Source organism: Odocoileus virginianus, chromosome 29, assembly GCF_023699985.2.
Source record: "Odocoileus virginianus isolate 20LAN1187 ecotype Illinois chromosome 29, Ovbor_1.2, whole genome shotgun sequence".
NCBI classification, from domain to species: domain Eukaryota; kingdom Metazoa; phylum Chordata; class Mammalia; order Artiodactyla; family Cervidae; genus Odocoileus; species Odocoileus virginianus.
The window spans coordinates 19,231,578-19,243,765 of NC_069702.1; the positions used below are offsets into that span (position 1 = coordinate 19,231,578).

Sequence of the window (12,188 nt, forward strand, 5' to 3'; positions counted from 1 at the left end):
ACTGGCAATATAGTCAGAAGAAAGCTCATTAAGTTAGGGAGGTGAACTCTACCTCGCTTGGACAAAGGTGCACTTCTGGAGGGTTTTAAGAAGGCTGTAAGTAGGGACTTCCCTGCTGGTCCAGTCGTTAAGAATCCACCTTCTAATGCAGGGGTCATGGGTTTGATCCCTGGTTGGGGAGTTAAGACCCCACAGGCTGTAGGACAACTGAGCCCATGGGGCTCAACTAGAGAGAACCCCCCCATGCTGCAATAAAAGATCCTGCATGCTGCAACTAAGACCCATCACAGCCCAAAATAAATAATTTACAAAGAAGGCTAGAAGTAATGCTCACTATTTGCATTTTAAAAGAATACTCTAGTGTTACTGTGGAGGATGAATGGAGCAGAGCAGAACCAAAAATAGGGAGAACAATTAAATCTGGGAGTTACCATAGTCAGACAAGAGGTAACTGACCTCCGAGTGAGACAGTGAACAGCACTGGAATGGGCAGAGGGTGGGTGTAAAAGAGGTTTAGCCATTCTGTGGGACACTATACAGCAACGATAAGGAAGAAAACATTAACATGCAACAACATGAATATCAAAAACACTAAGTAAAAGAAGTCAGACACAAAATACTATACACTAAAAAAAAAAAAAATCCTATACTCTGTATGACTGTATTTATAAGACATTCCAGAAAAGACAACACTATCGTGACAGAAAGCAGAGGAGTGGTTGGTTGGGGTCAGGGGTGGGGGAGAGTCAACTACAGAGGAGGGCAGATTTGAGGATGGAAGAGCTAGTCTACAACTTGACTGTGGTCACACAATTGTTCACAATTATCAGCAGGTCATCACACTCCACACTCACACTCCGCACGAATATTATATGTGAATAATATCTTGTATATTGTTTTGAAAGGTGAAAAGAATGAGGCTTATAATAAAAAAGATTTAGGAGGTTGAACCAACAGAACTTGGTGAGTAAAAAGTATGTATATACTTTGCTTTATATGGTGTCTGTGTTTCTAGAAAAGATCTGTAAAAATAAAATTTAAAATGCTCACCGCAGGGAATTCTGTGGCGGTCTAATGGTTAGGACTCTGTGCTTCATTGCAGGGGGCACAGGTTTGACCCCTGGTTGGGAAACTAAGATCCCACAAGCCGTGAAGCGTGGCCCAGAAAAAAAAAATGTTCAGAGAGGACTCTTCAAACCTTAGTGATTGTTTTAAAACTATTCTCTAACAGACAGTTTCAGACATATAACACAAGTTGACAGGATGGTATAATGAATCCCTATATACTCAACATCCAGATTCAACCATTGTTAATTTATGGCCAATTTTTGTTTAATTTATACCCCATTCTACTCCCCACTCCTGAACTATTTTGAAGCAAATCTCAGATGTTACATAATTTCATTTGTATATATTTTAGTATATATCTCTGATAAGTAATGACTCTTCAAAAACATACCCACAATGCCATTATCACACTTAAAAATTAGTAATATTTCTTAATCTCATCAATATCCAGCCAGAGTTCAAATATCTGTTTCACAAAACTGTAAATGTTCATTTTTACAGTTTATTTGAATCAAAATCCAATAATTGCAACTGATATCTCTTCTAAGTCCTTTTTTTGTTAAGTTTCCCTCTCCTTTTCTTCTTGGAATTTATTTGTTGACTAACCTGTGTGTTTCTTAATGTTGGAAATCCTTCTGTTACATGAATAGCCAACTTCTCCTTTAATAGGCTTGAAAATTTGGGTTGTTTTAGAATTATTCTTTTATGATTTTAGTTGCACTGCAATAATCTTTGATAAAGAGATAGTCTGGTGATATAGCATCATCTCACCAAGTGTCCCAGTATGTTTTTGCTTTGGGCACTTTGTCTCAGGAGCAGGGATCATATGGCTGAGAGCACTGTTTGGGTATCAAGACAGCTGTGGAACACTCACAGTTGTTTGCGGATCATCCGTTCTATCAGTGAAGATATTCAATCTGTCTTCTCTTTCCAAAATTTTATCGATATTTTGGGTCATAACATTTTTTACATCAGTTACTTGACTCTTCAGTGTGGATATCGAGCTGTCAACTTGATTTGTATTGTATTTCATCTATAGAGAAACAAGTGAAATCTATTGTAATACATTGTACAAATCAGAGCAAAGGTGTCAGAGGGACATCTCACTGGTTTTTCAGAATCAATTGAGCCTCAAATTGTCCTACCTTAAACTTGCAGGAAAAAAAGGGGGGAATGGTGAGAGAGGGAATATATCAATGTATTCAATCAGCAATGTTCAGAAGTGTTTTTTAAATTTATATTACTTATTTGTACAGACTTTTTAAAAGAGCAGTTTAGGCTTCCCTGGTGTCTCAGGCTATAGAGAATTCGCCTGCAATGCGGGAGACCTGGGTTCAGTCCTTGGGTTGGGAAGATTCCCTGAAGAAGGGACTGGCTACCCACTCCAGTATTCTGACTTGGAGAATTCCATGGACAGAGGAGCCTGGCAGGCTACAGTCCATAGGGTCACAAAGAGTCGGACGTGGCTGAGCAACTTTCACTTCACTTTTTAGGTTGACAGTAAAACTGAGTGGAAATTACAGAGTTCCTGAATATTCCTCACCCCCCCATCCCCCCCACAGCCTCCCTCACCATCAACATCCTGCGCCTGAGTGGTCCATTTGTCACAACGGATGACCCTACAGTGATGCAATCATTATCATCCAAAGCCCATAGTTTACCTTAGGATTCACTGTTAATAGTCTACATTCGGTGGATTTGGACAAATGTCTAATGACATGTATTTGTCACTACAGAATCATACAGAACAGTCTCATAATGGCCCTTAAAATCCTCTGTGCTCCACCTATCCATGCTTCCCTTCTCCCTAAGCCTAGCAACAGCTGGTGTTTTTTTTTTTACTGCCGCCATAGTTTTGCTTTCTCTAGAATACCATATAGAGTCATACAGTATGGAGCCTTTTCAGATTGGCTTCCTTCACTTAGTAACATGTATTTAAGGTTCCTTCATGTCTTTTCATGGTTTAATAGCTCATTTCTTTATATCACTGAATAACAGTCCATTGTTTGAATATACTGTAGTTTATCCATTCACCTACGGAAAGACATCTTGATTGCTGCCATGTTTCTGCAATTATGAATAACACTTCTGTAATATCCATAGACAGGTTCTTGTGTAGATATGATTTTTAACTCCTTTGGGTAAATACTGAGAAACACAATTGCTGGGTCATAAGGTAAGAGGATGTTAGTTGTATAAGAAAGTGCCAAATTGTCTACCAAAGTGACTGTACCATTTTGCATTCCCACCAGCAGTAAATAAGAGTTCCTCCCGCTCCACATTGCTAGCATCTGGTATTGTCAGTGTTTTGATTTTTAGCCATTCTAATAGGTAAGTTAGGGGTATTTCATTGTTGCTATAATTTGCAATTCCCTAATACATATGATATCAGGCCTTTTCATATGCTTATTTGTCATCTGCATGTCTTCTTTGGTGAAACATCTATTCAAATATTTGGCCCACTTCTATTTTTTTATTTTTATTTTTTAAATAAATTTATTCATTTTAATTGGAGGCTAATTACTTTACAATATTGTAGTGGTTTTGCCATACATTGCCATGAATCAGCCACGGGTATGCATGCATTTCCCCATCCTGAACCCCCCTCCCACCTCCCTCCCCATCCCATCCCTCTGGGTCCACTTTTAAAACTGGACTGTTTATTTTCTTTTTGTTGAGTTTTAAGAGTTCTTTGTATATTTTGGATTACAGTCCTTTAACAGATTTGCCTTTTGCAAATATTTTCTTTCAGAATGGGGCTTGTCTTCTCTTTCTCATGACAGTTTGTTGATTGAGTTTGACAATCTCCGTCTTTTAATTGTATTTACACCATTAACTTTTAAAGTGATTATTGACATATCTGGATTAATAGCTACCATACTTGTTACTGCTTCCTATTCATTGCTCTGTTTGCTGTTTCTATTTTTGTCATCCACTCTATCCATATTAAAAATATATCTATATCGAGTATAAAAAATATATATCTATATCTGGATAAACTGTAATTTAAAGAGATACCTGCACCCAATATTCACTGCAGCATTATTTATAATAGCCAAGACATGGAAGCAACCCAAATGGCCATCAATGGATGAATGGATAAAGATATGATGCATATTTATATATATATGATATAATTGAATATTACTCAGCCATAAAAAAATGAAATAATGCCATTTGCAGCAACATGCATAAACCTAGAGATTATCACATTAAGTGAAGTAACCAAAGACAAATACCATATGATATCACTTAAATGTGGAGTCTAAGAAAAAAGATACAAATGAACATATTTACAAAATAGAAATAGAAAACAAATTTATGATTACTAAATGGGGATGTAGGGGCGGGGATAAATTAGGAGTTTGGGATTAACATATACACACTACTATATATAAAAATAGATAACCAACAAAGACCTAGTATACAGCACAGGGAACTATAGTCAGCAATATTTCACTATACTCAAAGTACCCAATACTTTGTAGTAACTTATAAGGGACAAGAATCTGAAAGAGAATACATGTGTATGACTGAATCACTGTGTTGTACACCTGAAACTAACATAACATTGTAAATCAACTGTATTTAAGTTAAAAAGTGGATCTTTAAGATATAGTATATTTAAAAAACAAGCTGCAGCTGTAGTCGAGTATTAAATAATAACTTATCAAGCACTTTGTGTGTGTCAGGTACTGTTTCAAGCACTTCACTTCATTTATTAGCTCATTTAATTCCCAAACCTTTATATAAAGTAGTAATCTTATCATCTTTTATTTTCTAAGTAAGAAAACCCAGACTGACAGAAGTAAGTATGTTGCCCAGTGTTACACAGTCATCAACTCAATGGACATGAGTTTGAGCAAACTCTGGGAAACAGTGAAGGACAGGGAAGCCTGGTGTGCTGCAGTCCCTGGGGTTGCAAAGAGCTGGATGTGACTTAGTGACTGAATGACACAACTAGAAGTAAAATTAGCATTTAGATCAAGAAGCTCTAGAGATTAAACCTTTACCTGTTGAATTAATGATCCCGGTTTTGTGAATTTAATATATATATGCATATATATATATGTATATAAAATTGGAAGGTTCACCCCAAACTATTGAGTGCTCACCTCAAGAGGGTCTGTTTGACAGTGTAAGAAATACTTACATTTCACTTTATATACCTTTGTATTATCTCACCTTATTACTGAGCATTATTTTTTAAATAAAAATGATATTAAAATCCCCTACTCTTTGGCAAGTGATCACATTAAACAGAACTCTCATCTTGGTCACTGGACCATGCAACTTACGACGGACATTCTGTGAGGAGCTCACCAGTTGGATTTAGAAAAGAGGGAGTTGCTAGTTGAACTGTGTCCCCCTAAGAGCATGCTTTCAAGTCCTGATTCTGGATACCTATGAATGTGACCTTGTTTGGAAATAAGGTTTTGGTGGCTTATGTTAAGGAAAGTTAGGTAGACTCTATGGCTCACAGGTTAAAAATTTTTATTAAGACACAGTCAAGTTAAGATAAATGGTGAATCTTTTATTTTTCTTTTTATTCCTTTTCCCTTTTTCTCTCCTTTTAAAAATGTTTAATCTTTTTAAACTAAGGGACTCATCTAAATTTTAAGATAATATATTCATAGTCCATTCAATGACATTTGGTACACACACACAGACATACACACACATATATATACACACACACACATATATATATTTATACACACACACATATATATAAATGTTTAAAACTCCCTCAAAACTACTTTTTTTCCCTGTGTGCATTTTGTTAATTATAGCATTAAAAAGTCAACAACTTTCATAAAAATTTTATACAGATTTAAAGCTCATTGGGTTAGTTTATAAATGTTAAACAGAAATTTCTTTGATGTCAGTTGTGTTAACTGCTTAACATGTGCATATTTTCGCAGGGTAACTGGTTTTCAGGGAGCATGTTAATAATAGATTTTGGCTGTGATGAATACTGCAGAATTCTCCATAGAAAAGTATTTAAATTTGATATATCTATCCTTCATTATTTTTTCAGGCATTGTGGTGGACACACGCTATGGGGACCCCCACTGAGTCACATCTTTGTAACATCCCCTCCCTTCAGTGTGATTTGCCCTTAGTGAACGGAAGAAAAGGTGACGGATGTCACTCCTGTGATTATCATATTATGTCACATTCAGCAGACTGGAATGAGAGATTCCTCTGCTGGCCTTGAAGCAAGCATGTGTGCTGAGGATGCCCTGGTGATAAAGAACTGCTGTCAGCCTTAGGACCGAGGGTGTCCTCCAGCCAGCAGCCAGCAAAAAGCTGCAGCCCTCACGCAGTTCTTAGGAAATCAATTCTGCAACAACCTGAATGAGGCTGGAGGCAGATTCTTCCCCAGTGCTAACAGATGAGAACACAGCTGGGCTGACGCACCGACTGAAGCCTGGTGAGACCCTGAGCAGAAAGTCCCAGTTAAACCATTCCTGACCCACAGAAATGGTGAGGTAATACATGTGTGCTGTTTTGGGCTGCTGACTTGTGGTGATTTGCTACACATGAACAGAAAACGAATGCAGGCATACTTAAAACATTTTATTATGAGGAATTCCCTGGTGGTCCAGTGAGTCCCTGGTGGTCTCAGCTTCCACTGCAGGAGGCAAGGGTTTGATCCCTGGTTGGGGAACTAAGATCCCACCAGCCGCAAGGTGTGGCCAATTTTTTTTTTTTTTAATTATGGAAAAGTTCAAACATATACAGAAAGAGTGTACCCATTGTTTAGTGTACTCATCACCTAGTTTCAGCAGTTATCAACACATGGCCAATCTTATTTCTATCTGTGTTACTATTGATTCTCTGGTGGTATTCCCTGCTGGCTCAGACGGTAAAGTGTCTGCCTGCAATGTGGGAGACCCGGGCTTGATCCTTAGGTAGGAAGATCCCCTGGAGAAGGAAATGGCAACCCACTCCAGTACTGTTGCCTAGAAAATTCCATGGATGGAGGAGCCTGGTGGGCCACAGTCCATGGGGTCACAAAGAGTCAGACATGACTGAGCAACTTCACTTTCTTTACTACTGATTGAAAAGTCAAAAGTGTTAGTTGCTTAGTTGCATCTGAGCAACTCTTTGCGACCCCATAGACTGCAGCCCACCAGGGTCCTCTGTTGGGATTCTCCAGGCAAGAAGACTGAAGTGGGTAGCCATTCCCTTCTCCAAGGGATCTTCTCAACTCAGGGATCAAACCCAAGTTTCCCACACTACAGGCAGGCTCTTTACTGTCTGAGACACCAGGGAAGCCCCTACTGCTGATTACCCCTTCCCCAAATGTATTATTTTAAAGGAAATCCTAGGCAGTCTATTATTTTAATTTGTAGATGCTTGAGTTTGTCTCTCTAAAAGCTATGGCCTTGTTTTTTTTTAAAAACAAAACCATGGGGCTTCCTTGGGGGTCCAGTGGTTAGGAGTCTGCCTGCCAATTCGGAGGACAGAGGTTCAGCCCCTGGTCCAGGAAGAGCCCCACATGCCACACCGCAGCTAAGCCCCCGTGCCACAGATGCTGAGCCCGCGCTCGAGGGCCCGTGAGCTGGAGTAGCTGAGCCCTCGCGTTGCAGGGACTGAAGCTCGTGCGCGCTAGAGCCCATGCTCTGCAACAAGAGAAGCCGCTGCAATTAGTCCGTGCACCGCAAGGAAGAGGAGCCCCTGCACACGGCTACGAGAAAGCCCACGTGCAGCAACGAGGACCCTGCGCAGCCAAAAACAAATAAATACAATTTTTAAAAAGAGTAAAATACTGCCGCTTGCAGCAGCATGAATGGACTTGGAGTGCAATATGCTAAGTGGAATAAGCCAGCTAGAGAAAGAGAAATCCTATACGATATCACTTATATGTGGAATTTTAAAAATACAGCAAACTAGTGCATATAGCAAAGAAGAGGCAGACTAACAGATATAAGGCACCAACTAGTGGCTCCCAGTGGGGACAGGAAAGGCAGGAGGGGGAGGTAGGTGTAGGAGATTAAAAGGTTCAAATTATTAAGTGTAAAATAAGCTACAAGGATATATTGTACAACATAGGAGATACAGCCAGTATTTTATAATAACTATAAATGGAGTATATAACCTTTAAAAATTGTGAATCACTATCTTGTATCACAGTAATTTATACAATATTGTACAGCAACTATACTTCAAGAAAAGAAAAAATTTATAAAATGTACAATTTTAACCATTGTAACTGTATGGTTCAGGGCATTAAGTATATTCAGATTGCTGTACAACTGTCACCACCATCTATCTCCAGGATTTTTTTATTTTCCCAAACTGAAACTCTGTATCCATTAAACACAATTCTTCCTGCCCGCTTCCACCCAGGCTCCGGCAACCAACCTTCTACTTTCTGTCTCTAAGTCTGACTACTCTATGTACCTCATGGAAGTTGAATCACACATCATTTGTCTTCTTGTCACTGTTTTATTTCACTTATTAGGGACTACTTTTTTAAAAAAAAATATTTGGCTGTGCCATGTGGTATGTGATATTTTAGGTCCCAGACTAGGGATCGAACCCACGCCTCTGTAGTGGAAGTGTGGAATCTTAATTACTGGACTGCCAGGCAAGTCCCAGGACTCCTTTCTAAAACAAATTTTACTTAAGTATAATTAATTTACAATGTTAATTTCTGCTGAGGGCCTACTTTTAAAATATTTAATAATTTTATATTTATGTAAAATATGTACAGAATGATTGTGTAAATATTTTACAATTTTTATTTTTTTATTTTTTTTTAATATTTTACCATTTTTAAAACTGCATAAAATGTTTATGTGGTTCCAAGTCAAATTTGCAAGACAGGTTTCATTCACAGAGGTCTAGTTTCTATTCTCATCCCCATCCCTACACAGGCCTGTTTTCAGTTTATCCTTCCCTTGTCTCTCCATCCTCCCCTTTTTCATTATAAGCAAAACATATATTTGTATTTATTCCTCTTTCTTAAAATGGTTGTATATAAGAGATAGTAGGTAAATAATAGTATGCCATATATATTTTCTCTATCTTGCTTTATTCACTTACCAATATATCATGGATCTCTTTCCTTACCATTATAGGTAAGGTATACCATCTTTCCTTACCATTATCTTTCCTTACCATTTATATAAAGATAAAAGTTCTTAGTTCTCATTCATCTTAACAGCTCTTAAACTGATAATTCCTAACTGATTTGTCAAAAGTGATACTGACAAGGTTTGTTTTTGTTTTTGTTTTTGTTTGGCCACACTGCATGACTTGGAGAATCATAGCTCTCTGATCAGGGATTGAATCTGGGCCCCCTGCAGTGGAGGCTGGAGTCCTACCCAGTGAACCACCGGGGAAGTCCCCCTGACAATGTTTAGGAATACAGTTGGAGGCTACATACCATATACTCTCCTAATACTTGTTGAAAATCTGCAGCAACTGCATTTGAAGGAGAAAAATGTTCTTGTGACATCAAAGGATTTTTCAGAAAAGTCTCACTAACCTGGAGAAATCAATGGAAATATTTAAACTGTACAGATAATTTCAACCAGAAAATTACAAAACAAGTGTTAATTTGAAGCCACGTCTGGTAGAAACTTGCAATAAGAGAAGACAGAACAGTTCTAGATTTTTGGTGGCAGGGTATGTTTATATTTTAAAGATGCAGTATAATGAAAACTGCTCATATCTCATATCATGAGACTGCAGGTGTACCCTGATTCTTTGGTGTTGATATTTCTCGGGACTTGAGGGAACCCACAGATGTTACCTCTGGCAGACAAGGAAAGATAGGGGTCTATGATATTCTCTAAATAAGCTTTTCATTTCCCCCTCCTGCCTTACTTTCAAAATCCATTCAATGACAACAAAACAAACCCACCCAAATGTTAACCCTATAAGGTTGTTAAATGACATTTCAAAGCTTCAAGAAGGAATTCTGACAGCTGTTTGTACTTAATGTTGTATCACCCCAGAAGCAGTGGTAAAAATCATTCAGTTGAGCAATTTTGTGTTACCTAGTTTTGAGAAGTTGGTAAAGTTGGGATGTTTTTCCATAATGGCAGAGAGGGGAAAAAAATCCTAGTCTGTTAAACTGCTAACAGAGTTTATCATGTAGATGCTAACAGTTTAGGCATAAAGGTAGAGTGAATTACAATATTAGGCCTTCGACTCCTTGATTCTATGTGGTTATGATTTGAGTTGTGTTAAAACAAGTTGGTAAACTAAGCAAATAAAATCTATGCATGATTCATGAATATGACTGGAGAATATCTATTAATAATTATAGTATACTTGACTGATTTTTCCATTAGTATGTCTTTGTTAAAATATTTATCCTAAATTATATATTTGTGAATAAAATTGAAGATTAGCATTATCTACTTTTTAAAATAAGAAACAAGCATACTACCTGGATCATACAATTACTAGAATAAGGGCTTATCCCTCGTTTGTCTCTGAGACTGCCTTTCACAATCTTATTTTTGTTGTTGTTGCTTAGTTTCTCAGTCATGTCTGACTCTTCTCAACCCCATGGACTGCAGTTATTAAATGCTGGGTAATCATCAGTAACAGATGATAGCTATTAGAGAATGTTAATTACCTTTTAAGAAATTTATAAAATCTCATGTATCTACATAAGCACATACACATAATTACTCTATTTATATTTTATATTTGTTGGTAACTTTTACATAAAACCTTCCCTAAAGGTAGTGTAGGGCTCAGTGATAAAAGAATCTATCTGCAGTTTCAGGAGATTCAAGTTTGATTCCTGAGTCGGGAAGATCCCCTGGAGAAGGAAATGGCAACCCACTCCAGTATTCTTCCCTGGAGAATTCCATGGACAAGAGGAGCCTGGTGGGTTACAGCAGATGGGGTTGAAAAAGAGTCAGATACGACTTAGTGACTAAAACAACAAAAAAGGTAGTATGTCTTGATTAAAAAAATTTTTTTAATTCTTGTAATTGATTCACATTTTCTGCCAGAAGTGTGTTACATGTGTTTGAAAATTAAATACATATGCTACTGAGAAAGCATACTAAATATTATTGATACTAAAGCTTAATTTTTTTACTTTGAAAGGACAAAAGAAACATAAAGAGAGATTCTGATAGATCTGGGTTGATTGTCTTTGCAGATCTTGCTTTAGAGTGGGGGGAAGTGTGGAGGCAGGAGATAGGTGAAGGGTGAGGGTGAGAAATCTCTGAAGGTCATTAATGGCTCTGCTATATGGACAGATGGCTGATCTGCTCTTGGCTAGGGACATTACTACTAATAAACTATAAATCAGACCTCATAATTTCAGTAATTGAAAAAGTCAAAGTAGTATAAGAAATTACTTACATTTTTAAGAAATGCAGATGGTGTTAAAATATCTAAGGCATTGTCTGAGGCACAAAGGTAAGTGATTCCATCAATAAGGAGAGTATGGTAGACAAAGCTTTGAAAAGAATACATTCATTTACATATAATATTAAAGAAATTAAATACTGATACAGAGAATTGAATTTTGTTTTCAAGCTTTCATTAATAGTATAAAAACTATGTAGGTAACTTTTCATAATCAGAATAATTAGAAAATCATACATTTGAAGAATTCAATTATGTTAGATAAAAGCTCTCTAAAATGTGAATATGTATTTAACATTGCATCAAGAAAAATAAATTGCAAGAGAGAAAAGTCTAATAATCTAATCATATATATGTATATTTGACATGCTTTTGATGGAAGTCACTCACATTCCAAGGTTACATCTAGATTCTGATCAAACAGAAAATTCTATTTGTTCACTGATTTTTACTATTCTTATATTTTTAGGTAGACATGCTTAATTTTGGCAGTTCTTGGCTTTCTATCATGACAGATTAGAATTTAAAAGTCATAAACTGCAAAGATTAAATATTCTGGAAAATGTGAGTTTGGGGGGGCGGGGGAATTAAACTTCCCTATAGTAATCCAAAGTGTACCTTTTTCAGACCACTTAGCTTTCTAGGTACATTTTGTACCTTCTCAGACATTTTAGGAGGATATAAGATTTTTGGAGAGTGTTGCCACCTTTACTGCCCAGCAATCCAGAAAATGTAGGGATATAGCAAGCATTCTTGGTGCCTAGGCT

The 12,188-nt window shown here is 37.2% G+C and overlaps 1 protein-coding gene across 5 annotated transcripts in view; it reads right to left on the reverse strand.

Moving 5' to 3' along the window:
* Positions 1–12,188, reverse strand: part of LOC110136866 (uncharacterized) — a 39,975-nt gene that overhangs the window by 14,348 nt on the left and 13,439 nt on the right. For 4 of the 5 annotated variants that reach the window (XM_020892816.2, XM_020892815.2, XM_020892819.2 and 1 more), the window contains exons 3-5: positions 11,416–11,512; positions 9,470–9,571; positions 1,943–2,101 (exon numbers count right to left, since the gene is read on the reverse strand). In XM_020892816.2, coding sequence (XP_020748475.1) covers positions 1,943–2,101; positions 9,470–9,571; positions 11,416–11,512 — 358 coding nt within the window. The remainder of the gene's footprint in view (positions 1–1,942; positions 2,102–9,469; positions 9,572–11,415; positions 11,513–12,188) is intronic. The other variant, XM_020892817.2, reaches the window with a different exon arrangement.